Source organism: Dipodomys merriami, unplaced genomic scaffold (genome assembly GCF_024711535.1).
Source record: "Dipodomys merriami isolate MVZ:Mamm:240054 unplaced genomic scaffold, mDipMer1.0.p SCAF_142, whole genome shotgun sequence".
Taxonomy (NCBI): Eukaryota; Metazoa; Chordata; class Mammalia; order Rodentia; family Heteromyidae; genus Dipodomys; species Dipodomys merriami.
This window is the reverse complement of record NW_027202738.1, coordinates 2,644,314-2,660,052: the sequence shown is the minus strand read 5'-3', so window position 1 is coordinate 2,660,052 and position 15,739 is coordinate 2,644,314. Positions and strand designations below refer to the sequence as shown.

Sequence of the window (15,739 nt, the reverse complement as noted above, 5' to 3'; positions counted from 1 at the left end):
CTGCCCTAATTAAGTAAATAAAGGTTCATAGTGCCCAGTTGATTGATTTTATAGGCTATGCAATAACGTTTACTTTTCCTGGCATGAGCAACTCCTCCAACTGGGTAACTTTTGAACTGTGATTATAAAGATAAGGGAAAAAAAAGAGAGAGATGTACTGCAGAATGCTCCTAAGATTTGTCATGCTTAAGGAAAGTTTTCATGAGGAAAACAACTCAAGAGAAAGGATCATTTTAAGTAATAGAAAAATGTGAATTTTGCCAAAAAACATTTTTCCCCCAGAAAACATCAGAGTGGGAATATCTATGCGTTTGCAGTAATGAGAATTGAACCCAGCGCTTTGCACTTGCTAAGCAAGCTTCTGCCATCTAAGCTAGGCACCCAGCCCTTTATCTTCTATTTTTGTTCGTTTGTTTGCTTGTTCTTTGACAGGATCTCACTAACTGCCTGGATTGGCCTCATACTGTACATTCCTCCTGCCTCCACTCCTGAGTAGCTGAGATTATGTGCATAGATGATCACTGTCAGCTGAAATATGTTTTTTGGGTTTTGTGGGGGGGGGGGGTGTCGGCTTTTGAACGCTGTCCCTCAGCTCTTCAGCTCAAGGCAAGCCCTCTATCACTTGAGCCACAGCATCACTTCTGGTTTTCTGATGGTTAATTGGAGATAAGTCTCATGGACTTTCCTGCCTGGGCTGGCTTTGAACCATGATCCTCAGATCTCAGCCTCCTGAGTAGCTAGGATACAGGTGTCAGCCACTGGCACCTGACTCTACACTCTTTTTATCTGTGTCTTCCACAGATGGAATTTATATCTAGCTTTATGTAGAATGTAGAATTTTAGTTTATCCAAATGTTTACAGTCCCATCAAATCAAGGTTTCTTTTCATGTCGATATATAGTACCTTGATCTTTTCATTGCACAATCTAAATGCACTTATTTAAGGAAGCATATCTAACATGCTTAATTAAAATCTTGGTTTTTGTTTTTTTTTTTTTGTCGGTCCTGGGGCTTGAACTCTGGGCCTGGGCGCTGTCCCTCAGCTCTTCAGCTCAAGGCGAGCGCTCTACCACTTGAGCTACACCGGTTTTCTGGTGGTTTATTGGAGATAGGAGTCTCACGGAGTTTCCTGCCCGGGCTGGCTTTGAACCGTGATCCTCAGATCTCAGCCTCCTGAGTAGCTAGGATTACAGGCGTGAGCCACCAGCGCCCGGCAAAAATCTTGGTTTTTATCATCTTCATTATTATTATTTTTTTTTTTTTTGTCGGTCGTGGGGCTTGAACTCTGGGCCTGGGCGCTGTCCCTCAGCTCTTCAGCTCAAAGCGAGCGCTCTACCACTTGAGCTACAGCGCCACTTCCGGTTTTCTGGTGGTTTATTGGAGATAGGAGTCTCACGGTTTCTCCTGCCCGGGCTGGCTTTGAACCACGATCCTCAGATCTCAGCCTCCTGAGTAGCTAGGATTACAGGCGTGAGCCACCAGCGCCCGGCTTTTTTTTTTTTTTTGCCAGTCGTGGGACCTGAACTCTGGGCCTAGGCTATGTCCCTCAGCTCTTCAGCTCAAGGCTAGCGCTCTACCACTTTGAGCCACAGCGCCACTTCCAGCTTTTTCTGCTTATATGGTGCTGAGGAATTGAACCCAGGGCCTCATGCATGCAAGGCAAGCACTCTACCACTGAGCCACTTTCCCAGCCCTCTTCATTGTTTTTTATTCTCATTTATTTTTTCCTCCTTGTTCAAATGAATTATACCCTTAATAATCAGACTTTCTTTTTTTTTTTTTTTTTTGGTCAGTCGTGGGGCTTGAACTCTGGGCCTGGGCGCTGTCCCTCAGCTCTTCAGCTCAAGGCGAGCGCTCTTACCACTTGAGCTACAGTGCCACTTCCGGTTTTCTGGTGGTTTATTGGAGATAGGAGTCTCACGGTCTCTCCTGCCCGGGCTGGCTTTGAACCGCGATCCTCAGATCTCAGCCTCCTGAGTAGCTCGGATTACAGGCGTGAGCCACCAGCGCCAGGCAAAGCCACATATATCTACATTCTTTTTAAATTTTATACAAAAAAGATTATTTTTACTTCCTACAACTTCTTTTTTATCATTTTTATTGTGATTAAGTGATTACATAAATTTCACAAATTTTACAGTATTGTGAGATAGTGATACATAAAGTTACAATTACAATGAGACAAATTGTCATTATCGTGGTCTATAAAGTTTGTGAATTCTATTAGCTTTGACAATACAGCTATTTCTTCCACATCAGGTCTTATGTACATTTCTTTCCTTTTGCTTAGTGTTAGCTGTTCGCTCTATTCCTCTCATTCCCTCCTTCCCATCGCTGCCCTTGAGTTGCTTAGTTCGTTTTCATCAATGTTCAGTGCAGCTGATGGGCCCCTCTGTACAACTTGCTTCTTAAGTAGTGAATTGCAATCTGATGCACATATAGAGTTATCTTAATAATAGTAGGATGTTCCACTGTATGAATACAGCACAGTTAATTAACACATTCCTCATTGAACAGTCTACATATATGTTTGTATTCTTATTCAAGTATTATCTATAAGAAAAAATGGAATTGTTGGGTTCAGAAGTGTGATTTAAATTAATAACAGAAGCCAGAATTCAAGGAAGACAGATATAGTGGTTCATGTCTGTAATCTCAGCACTTGACAGGAGAATTTCAAGGGCTTCATAGGGAAATTCTGTGTAAACAAAAAAAATTAAATAGATATTGCCAAATTGTCAATCCCCCCCCAATTCAATTTTCTTACGATATTTTTTATAAAAATTGTGTGTGTGTAAAAACATCTCTCATTCCCCATTAATATTGTAAAAATAAGCTGGATACCAGTGGCTCACGCTTGTAATCCTACCTACTCAGGAGGCTGAGATCTGAGGATCACAGGTGTCAGCCAGCCCAGGCAGGAAAGGCTCTGAGACTTATCTCCAATAAACTCCTCAGAAAAAGCCAGAAGTGGCACTGTGGTTCAAGTGGTAGAGCATTAGCCTTGAACACAAAGAAGCTCAGGGACAGTGCCCACGCCTGGAGTTCAAGCCCTAGGACTGGCAAAAAAAAAAAAAAAAAAGGGCTGGGAAGGTGGCTCAGTGGTAGAGCGCTTGCCTTGCATGCCTGAGGCCCTGGGTTTGATTCCTCAGCACCACATAAGCAAAAAGAAAAAAGCCGGAAGTGGCGCTGTGGCTCAAGTGGTAGAGTGCTAGCCTTGAGCTGAAGAGCTGAGGGACAGCGCCCAGGCCCAGAGTTCAAGCCCCACGACTGGACCCAAAAAAAAAAAAAAAGTAAAAATAAGAGATTGGCACATAAACTTTCCTTTTTCCATTTGTAACCAAAAGAATTGTATAATTGGGGCTGAGAAAGTGGCTCAGTGGTAGAGTGCTTGCCTTGCATGCATGAGGCCCTGGGTTTGATTCCTCAGTACCACATAAGTGGAAAAAGTCGGAAGTGGTGCTGTGGCTCAAGTGGTAGAGTGCTAGCCTTGAGCTGAAGAGCTGAGGGACAGCGGTCAGGCCCAGATTCAGGCCCTACAACTGGCAAAAAAAGAAAAAAAAATTGTGTAATCAAACAGGAATTGGGAAGTAAAAATAATTGCAAAATTAAACCAAGTGATCTGTTTTCATAGTCTACCAGGAGTTAAATAAAAGTAAAGACAAACACAGCCACCAAATTAGAAAATTCTTTCCATGTCTGTCATACACTAGCAACAATGGGAGTAAAAATTTTATTAAAGCTTTTGACTCAATATTAAAATTTTAATTTTTAAAAACATAAAACTTTCCATCCTAACTAGTTTTTTGGTTTTGGTTTTGTATCCTTAAAACTCTTATCTCAGGGCTGGAAAGATGGCTCAATGGTAGATTGCTTGCTTGCATGCATGTGGCCCTGGGTTCAATTCCTCAGCACTAAATAAGCAGAAAAGGCTAGAAGTAGCACTGTGGCTTAAATGGTACAGTGCCAGCTTTGAGCTGAAGAGCTGAGGGACAGTGCTCAGGCCCAGAGTTCAGGCCCCATAACTGACAAAAAAAGAAACACCAAAAAGCCAAAGTGAAGCTGTGGCTCAAATGATAGAGCACCAGCCTTGAGCTTAAAAACTGAGCAAAAGTTTGAAACCCTGAGTTTGAGCTGCAGTACACACACACACACACACACACACACACACACACACACACACACACACACACACACACACACACACACACACACACACACACACACACACACACACACACACATACACACACACACACACACACACACATTGCTGTATGTCAAGGCATGGTGGCTTCCTCCTGTCACTACCTATTCAGGAGGCAAAGGTCAAGAGGAATGCAGTTCAAGGCATGAGCAAGACCCCATCTAAACCAATAAACTGGGTGTGGCGGTGCACACCTCCCTCACTTGGTGAGAAGTATGAATAGGATTATATTCCAGGCTGGGCCAAGCAAACACTTGAGAACACACCTGGAAAAAAAAAATGAAAACAAAAAAAGGGCTAGGGGTGTGGTTCAAGTGGTAGAGTGCTTGCCTAGCAAGTATGAGTCCCAATCCTGTAATAAAAATAAATAGTACATGATGCTAAATCAGCTATCAGGCCTTGAAAGCCTTCTGTAAACCCTTTGTGTTAGTTTAGGGTTGTTTTTGTACAAATGTATCTGACCTGTGGGAACTTTTATTTTTTTATTTTTTTATTTTTGTTGGTCATGGGGCTTGAACTCTGGGCTTGGGCACTGCCCTTGCACTCTTCAGCTCAAGGCAAGCGCTCTACCGCTTGAGCCACAGCACCACTTCCTGTTTTCTAATGGTTTATTGGAGATAAGAGTCTCACGGACTTTCCCGCCTGGGCTGGCTTTGAACCGAGATTCTCAGATCTCAGCCTCCTGAGTAGCTAGGATTACAGGTGTGAGCCACCAGTGCCCGGCTTTTTTTTTTTTTTTTTGCCAGTCCTGGAGCTTGAACTCTCAGCCTGAGTACTGTCTTCGAGTTCTTTTTGCTCAGGCTAGCACTCTACCACTTGAGCCACAGCACCACTTCTGCATACCTTTAACAAGATCATCTATGTGGTGGTGCATGTTGTTATAATTCCTTTTCATTTAATGTAGTTGAATGCACTGCTGTAAAATTCACCATCTTGACTGTTTTAAGTATGCAGAATACATCTCAAATTTCTGTGCCTTCAGTTACCAGAACTCTTTTCGTCTTGAAAAAGTGAAACTAGGGGCTGGGAAGGTGGCTCAGTGGTGGAGTGCTTGCCTTGCATGCATGAAGCCTTGGGTTCAATTCCTCAGTACCACATAAGCAGAAAAAGCCGGAAGTGGGGCTGACGCTCAAGTGGTAGAGTGCTAGCCTTCAGCTGAAGAGTTGAGGGACACTGCACAGGCCCAGAGTTCAGGCCCCACGACCAACCAAAAAAAGAAAAGAAAAGAAAAAATGAAACTATAGCTATTGAAAAACTCCCACATCCCTCTTCTTATCCTCTTTCTGTTCATATGAATGCAATTACTTTGTATCCCTCATACAAAGAGAATCCTGTAGTATTTGTCTTTTTCTGACTGACTGGCTTCAGGTAGCATTAGGACCTTATAACTTCGTTGTCCGGGGCTGGGAAGTTGGCTCAGTGGTAGAGTGCTTGCCTTGCATGCCTGAGGCCCTGGGTTTGATTCCTCAGCACCATATAAGAAAGAAGGCGGAAGTGGTGCTGTGGCTTAAGTGGTAGAGCGCTAGCCTTGAGCTGAAGAGCTGAGGGACAGGGCCCAAGCCCAGAGTTCAGGCCCCACGACCGGACCCCCAAAAAAAAAAAAAGTAACTTTGTTGTCCATGTCACCCATGCTCGAGGATTTGTCAGAATTTTCTTCCCACTTTCTTATGACTGACTCTATTCCATTGAATAGTTTATATCACATTTTGTGTATCCACTAACAACTGACAGGCATTTGGATTGCTCCCATCTTTGACTGCTGTGGTAGATTCATGTACAAGCTTTTGTGCGAACATGTTTTCAGTCTCTTGGGTATATAGATAGGAGTGGAATTATTGAGTCATATGGGAACTCCATGTTTAACTTTGTAAAAAACTGCAAACCTTTTTAAATCCATTTTATTTTCCCACCAGCAAAGTATGAATGTTCCAAATTCTGCACACCATTGCCAACATTTATTATTGCCCTCTGTGTTGTTTATAGATGCTGTAGGCAGAAAGTAGTATCTCATTGTGGTTTTGTTGTGCATTTCTCTGAGAGCTAATAAGCTAATGGCTTATGGGCCTTTTTTTTTTTTTTTTTGTCGGTCATGAGACTTGAACTCTGGGCCTGGGCGCTGTCCCTCAGCTCTTTAGCTCAAGGCAAGTATTCTACCACTTGAACCACAGCGCCATTTCCAGTTTTCTGGTGGTTTACTGGAGATAAGAGTCTCATGGTCTTTCCTGCCCAGGCTGGCTTTGAACCGCAATCCTCAGAGCTCAGCCTCCTGAGTAGCTAGGATTACAGGCGTGAGCCACCAGCGCCCGGCTATGGGCCATTTCTATATCCTTTGCTTATTGTTTTAATTAAGTTATTTGTCTTTATTGTTGTACTATAATAGTTTTGTTAGCAGGCACTGGTGGTTCAAGCCTGTAATCCTAGCTACTCAGGAGGCTGAGCTCTGAGGATCTCAGTTCAAAGCCAGCCTGGGCAGGAAAGGTTATGAGGCACTTATCTCCAATAAAGCACCAGAAAACCACAAATGGCGTTGTGGCTCAAATGATAGAATGCTATCCTTGAGCTGAAGAGCTGAGGGACAGCACCCAGGCCCAGAGTTGAAGCCCCAAAACCGACAAAAAAAAAAAAGTTTTGTTAAAATGTATTCTGTATACAGCCTCTTATCAAACATATGCTTTATAAATATTTTTTTCCTGTTCTGGGTTTTCTTTTTATCCCTCCTTTTTTCCTTCCTTCCTTCTTCCTTTCTGTCTTCCTTCCTTCCTTCCTTTCCTTCCTTCCCTCCCATCCCTGCCGCTCCCCCTTCTTTCTTTTTCTTTCTTTCTTTTTCTTTCCTGCAGTACTAGTATTTGAACTCAAGCCTTGTGCTTGCTTAGGTAGGTGCTCTGTCACTTAACCCACACACACATCCAGCCCTCATTTATGCTTTCTTAATGGTGTATTTTGAAGCAAAAGTGCTTTCACTTCTGATGAATTCCAAATTATCTGTTGTTTTCTTATCACTTACGCTTTTGGTGTTGTATCAAAACAGGTTTTGCCTAAGCCAGGTGCCAGTACTTCACCCCTATAATCCTAGGTACTACTAAGACTGAGGTCTGAGGACCATGGTTCAAAGCCAGCCCAGAAAATGAGAATCTTATCTCCAGTTAACCCGCAAAAAAACACTAGAAATGGAGCTGTGGTTCAAGTGGCAAAATACCAGCTTTGAGCAAAAAAAGCCAAGTGAGAATGTGAGGGCCTGTATTCAGGGCCCGTACCAGCACAAAAAGGGAAACAAAAGCCGGGCGCCAATGGCTCACACCTGTAATTCTGGCTACTCAGGAGGCTGAGATCTGAGGAGTTTTTAGCAGTTTCATCTGTAAAACTAAATGTTAATGACCCATTTTCAGTTCATTTTTGCTTATGGTATAACATGTATTGATTCTACCATTCTACCATTGAATTATCTTGGCACTCCTGCAAAAATCAGTTCTCAGCTGGGCACCGATGGCTCACACCTGTAATCCTAGCTACTCAGATGACAGGTTTGTTTTGTTTTGTTTTGTTTTGTTTTACTTTTTGTCGGTCGTGGGGCTTGAACTCTGGGCCTGAGCACTGTCCCTCAGCTCTTCAGCTCAAAGCGAGCACTACCATTTGAGCTACAGCGACACTTAATCCTAGCTACTAAGGAGGCTGAGATCTGAGGATCACAGTTCAAAGCCAGTCCAGGCAGGAAAGTCCCTGAAACGCTTACTTCCAGTTAAAAAAAAAAAAAAATACCAGAAACCAGAAATGGTGCTGTGGTTCAAGTGGTAGAGCGCTAGCCTTGAGCTGAAGAGCTGAGGGACAGCGCCCAGGCCCAGAGTTCAAACCCCATGACTGACCAAAAAAAAAAATCAGTTCTCCATAAATGTGAGGATTTATTTCTGTGCTTCCAATTCTGTCCATGTCCATATATACACAAGCCAGTACCACACTGCCTTGATTACCTTAGCACTTTGGAGTAAGTTTTGCAATCAGGAAGTTTGAGTCTTCTGACTTTGTTCTTCTTTTTCAAGATTTTTTTGGTTGCTATTGTTGCTACTTTGGGTACTGATTATTTTCATCTAAGTTTTCAAATCAGCTTGTTGCCAGATTTGCTTTGTTAAGAAAGTTTTGCTTCAAGCCAGGTGCCAGTGCCTCACACCTGTAACCCTAGCTATTCAGGAGGCTGCAAACTAAGGATCACAATTTGAAGCCAACCCAGGCAGGGAACTCTAAGAGACTTATTACCAATAAACTTCAAAAAGAAAAAAAGCCAGAGGGGCTGGGGAGGTGGCTCAGTGGTAGAGCACTTGCCTTACATGCATGAGGCCCTGGGTTCGATTCCTTAGCACCACATAAGCAAAAAGAAAAAAGCCGGAAGCGGTGCTGTGGCTCAAGTGGTAGAGCGCTAGCCTTGAGCTGAAGAGCTGAGGACAGTGCCCAGGCCCAGAGTTCAGGCCCCATGACCGGACCCAAAAAAAATAAAAAAATAAAAGCCAGGAGTAGGGCTGGGAATGTGTCTCAGTGGTAGAGTGCTGGCCTAACATGCATGAAGCCCTGGGTTCCATTCCTCAGCACCACATACACAGAAAACAATCTGAAGCGGCGCTGTGACTTAAGTGGTAGAGAGCTAGTCTTGGGCAAAAGAAGCTCAGAAACAGTGCCCAGGCCCTGAGTTCGAGCCCCATGACAGTCAAAAAAAAAAGTCAGAAGTAGAGCTTTGGTTCAAGTGGTAGAGCACTAGCCTTGAGCAAAAAAGAAGTGGAGGGACAGTGCCTAGGCCCTGAGCTCAAACCACAGGACTGGCACCAAAAAAAAAAAAAAAAAAAAAAGTAAGTTTTGCTTCGACTTCCTCAGAGGTATTGGTTTGTAATGGAATCTAGTTTTCCACCGTACTTTTGGTTCTTTTAATTTGTCTTTTCTTTTTTGCTACTGGGTATCAAGCCCAGGACGTTACACCTGCTAGGCAAGCGCTTTGCAACTGAGCTGCAAACCAGTCCAATGTTTGATTCTTCTTTGTTCCTTTTCCGTTTTTCAAGGGAACATCTGTTCTACATCCAACACTGTTTTAGGCCCTGAGAGTCCCTGCAGAAAGCTCCAAATCCCTGCTGCTATGGAGCTTTTGTTCTACAGGACGAAAACATTAAATAAGCAAGAAAAATATCACTATACCAAATTAACCTTCTGTTCATTTTAGATGAGATGTGCAGACAAGTTTCTCTGAAAATGTGACATTTAAACCAAGATGTAAGTGATAAGAAGGGACCAGCCGTGGATGACGCATGGATGAGCCTTCTAGACAGTGTCTGCCTAGCACAGAGGCTGCTCAGTCAGAAGCGCCTAAGTCCAGTGCAGCCAGGATAGAGTCGGGAGAGTGATCTGAAATGAGATGGGGGAAGTGTGCAGAGTCCAGACTCAGAAGAACGTTGAAGCTACAGTAAGGACATTGTATTTTCTTCTTTAAGTCCTGAGAGACCTAGAAAGCTATTAAGCAAGGGAGATGCCATGGTCTGCCAGGACCATGAATGGAAAGACCAAGAATGGAAAAGGCAGACAGACTTAGGACGTGTTTTGGAAATAGTATCAGTTAAGATGTTCTGCATGGGGAGGGGAGCATTGAGGAAGAGACCTCTTTCAGAGGCTTGAAATGACTTTCAGATTTTGTCTTATATTGAATTAGAAAAGGGAGAAGCAGCTATAGGTTGGTAGGTCAAATGATGAAATCTGCTTTAGTCTCTGTTAAATTTCAAGTACCTATTAGGCATTAAAGAGGAGTTGTCAGAGAGGAGTTACATCTAGGAATCTGATGATTCTGGGAGAGATCAGGACTGGAGATAGAGACAAATAAAGGTTAGGGAATCAGCCAGGCGCCAGTGGCTCAAGCCTGTAATCCTAGCTACTCAGGAGGCTGAGATCTGAGTATTGGGGTTCAAAGCCAGCGCAAGCAGACACATCCTCAGGACTCATATCTCTAGTTAAACAAAAAAATTGGGACTGGAGGTGTGGCTTAATAAATGCTAGCTCTGCCGGGCGCTGGTGGCTCACACCTGTAATCCTAGCTACTCAGGAGGCTGAGATCTGAGGATCATGGTTCAAAGCCAGCCCAGGCAGGAAACTCCGTGAGCCTCTTATCTCCAATAAAGCACTAGAAGACCGGAAGTGGTGCTATGGCTCAAGTGGTAGAGTGCTCCCCTTGAGCTGAAGAGCTCAAGGACAGCGCCCAAGCCCAGAGTTCAAGCCCCATGACCGACAAAAAAAATAAATAAGTTCTAGCTCTGAGTGGAAAAGATGAGCATCAACTAAAACTCTGTGGGGGAAAAATAAAAGGAGAACTTTGAAGACTTGGAGGAATATATGAAACTGGTTCAGCCTTGGATTGGCCTAGAAATAAATAAGTGATAGGTTGGGGAGCCCAAAAAGAAAGTAGAAAAGGAAGTTGGGTTGAATACCAAAGCGTTTGTTCCTGCTCTTACGTAGCACCAGAGGATTTTTGCTACCTTAAAAAGGTACCAAATATAATACAAGTACAAGCAAGATATCACCAAAGAAGTCCATACTGGCCCTTACAGCGACATTATCTGTTTAAAGTTTTGTACTCCTAGAATAGTGGTGAATGTTACACAACAGTGTAAATGTACTAAATGCCACTGAACTTATATTTTGTTAAAATGGTAATTTTATATTGTGCATATCTTATCCTGATTTTTTTTGGGGGGGTCCGGTTATGGGGCCTGAACTCTGGGCCTGGGCACTGTCCCTCAGCTCTTCAGCTCAAGGCTAGCGCTCTACCACTTGAGCCATAGCACCATTTCCGGCTTTTTTTTTCTTTTTGCTTATGTGGTGCTGAGGAATCGAACCCAGGGCCTCTGGCATGCAAGGCATGTGCTCTACCACTGAGCCACCTTCCCAGCCCTTATCCTGATTTTTAAAAAAGATTTCACAGGCCTTGAAACTGGATGATAGGGCCCAAAACATTTCTGTCAGGCTTCAAGCCACCCAATTTTCTGTTATGAAGGGATCTAAGACACCCATTGGCAGTGCCATGAATAGAATGACCTGAGTGAGGATGGATGAAAAGCTGCCCAGGAATTGGAGTTTCACAGTCACCTCAGCTCTACTCTTTTATGATGTATCTGCTTTGACTCATGAAGGCCCAGCTAAGCTACTCAATACAAACCTGCCCAGACCCTTTGGCAGGAGTTTTAGGGAATGGATTAGCTTTGCTCCTGAAGTTAAACTCTAGGCTTTCTCAGAAAGATGGTAAAGGAGGGAGGAACAGGGAGATGAAGGAGAGACTAGGGAAAGGGCTATGCTGATGGTAGAAAAAAAAATTGTGAGCTGGGCACTGGTGGCTCACACCTGTAATCCTAGCCACTCAGGAAGCTGAGATCTGAGGATCACAGTTCAAAGCCAGTCCAGGCAGGAATCTCCATGGGACTCTTTTTTTTTTTTTTTTTTTTTTTGTCGGTCGTGGGCTTGAACTCTGGGCCTGAGCGCTGTCCCTCAGCTCTTCAGCTCAAGGCAAGCGCTCTACCACTTGAGCTACAGCGCCACTTCCTGTTTTCTGGTGGTTTATTGGAGATAGGAGTTTCACGGTCTCTCCTGCCCGGGCTGGCTTTGAACCTCAATCCTCAGATCTCAGCCTCCTGAGTAGCTAGGATTACAGGCGTGAGCCACCATCGCCCGGCTCTCCATGGGACTCTTATCTTCAATCAACCAGCAGAAAACCAGAAGTGGGGCTGGGAAGTTGGTTCTGTAGTAGAGTGCTTGCCTTGCATGCATGAGTCCCTGGGTTCGATTCCTCAGTACCACATAAGCAGAAAAAGCCAGAAGTGGCGCTGTGGCTCAAGTGGTAGAGTGCTAACCTTGAGCTGAAGAGCTGAGGGACAGCGCCCAGACCCAGAGTTCAGGCTCCAAGACTGACCAAAAAAAAAAAACAGAAAAACACCCTCTTCATAGTTTATTTCTGTACAGTAAAGTCAAATACCTTGCCCCCTAGAGGTTGCTTAGCATCTTCCCTCCCATGACTGCTTCTAAATTCTCCCTCCTTTCTCAGAGAGAGAGAGAGAGAGAGAGAGAGAGAGAGAGAGAGAGAGAGAGAGAGAAACCCTGCTCTGGAAAATCTTTCCACTGAGACATTGGCTTGCTTGTGATGACAAGTTTAATGGTTTTAGATCTCTGCATTCCACCAGACCACCTACCCTGAGGCCACACCCTACTGACCTGCTCAGCCAAGGCCTGAAACTAAGCAGGCAAACCCCAGGACATTGCTGGCTAGGAGAGGGGAAGCTGTTTTCTGCTTTGGCTCAGTCTAGCTTGCTGTGTGGCTTTGTCCATGGTGCTTTCTCTCTTTATAATTCAGGGTCCCAAAATATGAAATTAGGCAGATAGTTCTTTTTTCTTTTTTTTTTTTTTTTTTTTTTGTCGGTCGTGGGGCTTGAACTCTGGGCCTGGGCGTTGTCCCTTAGCTCTTCAGCTCAAGGAGAGTGCTCTACCACTTGAGCTACAGCGCCACTTCCGGTTTTCTGGTGGTTTTATTGGAGATAGGAGTCTCACAGTCTCTCCTGCCCGGGCTGGCTTTGAACCGCGATCCTCAGATCTCAGCCTCCTGAGTAGCTAGGATTACAGGTGTGAGCCACCAGCGCCCGGCTAGGCAGATAGTTCTTATCTCCAAAAAGTTCCAAGATTGGAGTAAATTTTGGTTTTCAGGTCCTTTGTGCCTCTAGGAGATAGGGGACTCAAGAAATGCACTGTTTTGGTTGAGGTAGATATAATCCCATAGCTCCTCTTATGCAAGTCCCTAGGAGACCTTTAACCAGGTCAGACAGAGAGAAAGCAAACCTGCTCACAAATGAAAAGTGCCTTAGTCTCCTGTTTGTTTCCTTCCAGAACAGTCCTGGAAAATCTGAAGTGATTTCTGTCCAGCAACCTGAAGCAGGGGTGGAGGTGACTTTTCTATCGTCTAGTTTCCCTTTCAGGTCTGATCTGGTCACTGGTTGGGTTGCCCACAAATTTGGGGGAGAAAAAACAACATCCTAGCTGCTCAAGATCTCCCATAGAACAATCTTATCGATCCATCTGCCCTGCCAGTGGACAAAAAACACAGAGCAGCCTGCTTTCTTGTTTTGTGTATAACAGTTTGTAGGAAGCCATGAGCTAGCTGTGCCAGCCCCAGGTCCAGTGCCCTTGCTGGCCAGCTCTCTCTGTCTACACACATCAGGAAGACAGAGGGCAACCCCTTGCCTTTCCAGTCATCTGCTTGCAGTGCTGGAATATTCAGTGCCCCAAAACAGAAGTGTCTCATGTCCCCCACTTTACCATGAACGCTGTAACAAATCACTGCAAACTTAGTGATTTGAACACAAATATATTATCTTCCTTTTCTGCAGGTCAGAAATCCAAAGCAGGTTTTATCAGGGGCAAGTCAAAGTATTGGCTTGGCTCCGTCCTTTCTGGAGGCTCTAGGAGGTGATCCATGTTGCCTTTTCCAGCTTCTTAGAGACCGCCTGCACTCCTTGATCTGTGGCCCCTTTCTGTCACTCACTCCAGCCTGCTCAGTCATACTTCCTTTCTCATATACGAGCTGATTCTGTTGAGCCCTGGCCCTGTCCTGCCTGGATCTGTAAGGACCTCGAAGAAGTGGGAAACCTGGTTGTGGTCACAACAGGAGCCATATGGGACAGAAGTGCTAGGCTGGGCTTTGGACGTCCCTGGGCCTCTCTAGGCCTTAGATCTCCTTTAGAAGGTGCTGATGAACATGGAAGGAGGGCGACTCCAGGACTTCCAGTGGGGCCCCAGATGTGTGGATTGTAAGAAACTCAGACAAGAAGGGCACAAGCAGAAGTAGCTGCGGGTCAGATGGCTTAGCTGATGGCATTCTCCTTGGCCTTGACTTTGGCCTTGGTTCATCCAAGCACCACTATATTCTCCCTGCCTTTTATTTTTAGTTTGGGGTATTTTCTATTGTTTGAAGGTTGCCTTGCAACCTGTTTGCCTGGAGGGCTTAAACAATATAGAGTTTCTTTGCTGAGCAGCAACAGTAGCCAAGAGAGACTGTACATAAACGTTTTAAGTCTATTTTCTCAGAGTTGGTAGATCAGTAATGGCTTTAAACGGAGACATGCACACACACCTCCCTTTGCCTCTCCCTGGGGGAGGGGCAGAGGGCTGCTGCTGGGGAACATTGTGTGTCCTCTTATCTCCCATACAGTCGGAGGGGATAAGCACCAGAACAGGAAAACAAAATATCTGGCTATTAATATACCCCAAGTCCTCCAGCACATGGGCCGGCCTTGTTTATTTGCGAAAGGGAAAGATGCTTCTCGCTGACCTTCCAGGGCCCTCCTGCCAGTCGGGAAGAAGCTGGCAGAGGGGGTGCCCCCCGTGAGGGGAGGGCACAGGAAGCAGGGCCCAGCTTCAGAGGGAAAAGAAACCATTAGCCTCATCCCAGGGAAAGCAGCTTCGCTGGCTCGGCCGGCCTCAAACCCCAGAAGCCTTGTTTGGGCTTGAGTTTAGAAAGAAAGCAAAAACGATCCTGGGAGGATTTATCTGGAGAGAGCCGGAACCCCCACGTCCCCACTCTACGCGTGTCTCCATGGCCCTATTTGTGTCCAGCTCAGGGAAGCTAGGCAACCTCACCAGCAGTGAGAACTTGGGTCCCCCCCCTCCCACCGACACCCACTTATTTGGCAGTAAGAAAGGCTAAAAAAGGAGCGTGTCCACATCAGAGAGCAGAGCTGGAAGGGGGACGAGCTCCGCACCCCAGCGGTGGGGTCCCGCCTCCATGTCTCCCCTCCACCTTCACAGCTCAACACTGGTTGTCCTGGCTTCTAGATGGTTGGTTAATGATAAGCCCTCAGCCAGGAGAGAGCCAGAAAGGGACAAGGGCTCGCACATACCACCGCCAAGCCCCCCATGCCCACTGGGCTCCCACAGAGGTTCCCTAGCACCCTTTAATCACCCGGAGATCTCTGCTTGTCCCCCACCAGGCCCAGGCTGCCTCAAGTCCCCGAGAAGGCTGACCAGCCAGGAGTCCCTGGCAGAGGCCCTGGGAGATGAAGGCGGTTGGCAGGGTCCACCCTCTCCAAGAGCAAACAAGGACAAAGGTCAGTGTACTCAAGGCCGCCTCTCCTGTCCTGCCTTCTTGCTGTGCCACATGCCCTAGGCTGTGCTGATGTTGCTACGTTAGGCAGAAACCTGCCTCTCTCTGTCTGCCTGCTGGTCACCCATTAACCCACAACCCAAAGACACAGCAAAGGCTTTGGCAACCCAGTAGTTTGAAACAGAAAAGCCTTCATGTCTTTACCTGTTCAGCTGGGAGCCAAACATGTTGTTACGTTATGAGGCTATGGGGGAAGTATGTAGGAAAGGAAGGAGTTTTTGTAAAAGCTAGCTCCTCTGCCTGTCTACCAAAGTGGGGCCTTTTGTGGAAACCACAGCTTTGGGGGGGGGTGTTAGAATGTGAAGGAACACTCTTTGTGGTGATTTCTTGTTCCACCTTTCACCGCCTCCCTGCCTGTTTGAATTTGTCTC

General features: G+C 45.4%; 1 protein-coding gene across 2 annotated transcripts in view; it reads left to right on the top strand.

Moving 5' to 3' along the window:
- Nucleotides 1-15,374, top strand: part of LOC138826388 (intraflagellar transport protein 81 homolog) — a 154,966-nt gene extending 139,592 nt beyond the window's left edge. The window contains exons 21-22 of one of the 2 annotated variants that reach the window (XM_070021493.1): nucleotides 13,097-13,185; nucleotides 15,196-15,374. In XM_070021493.1, the coding sequence (XP_069877594.1) occupies nucleotides 13,097-13,185; nucleotides 15,196-15,265 (159 nt within the window). In that variant the 3' untranslated portion in view covers nucleotides 15,266-15,374. Of the gene's footprint in view, nucleotides 1-9,404; nucleotides 9,447-13,096; nucleotides 13,186-15,195 lie in introns of those variants that run through there. The other variant, XM_070021495.1, reaches the window with a different exon arrangement.
- The last annotated feature ends 365 nt before the right edge of the window (nucleotides 15,375-15,739 follow it).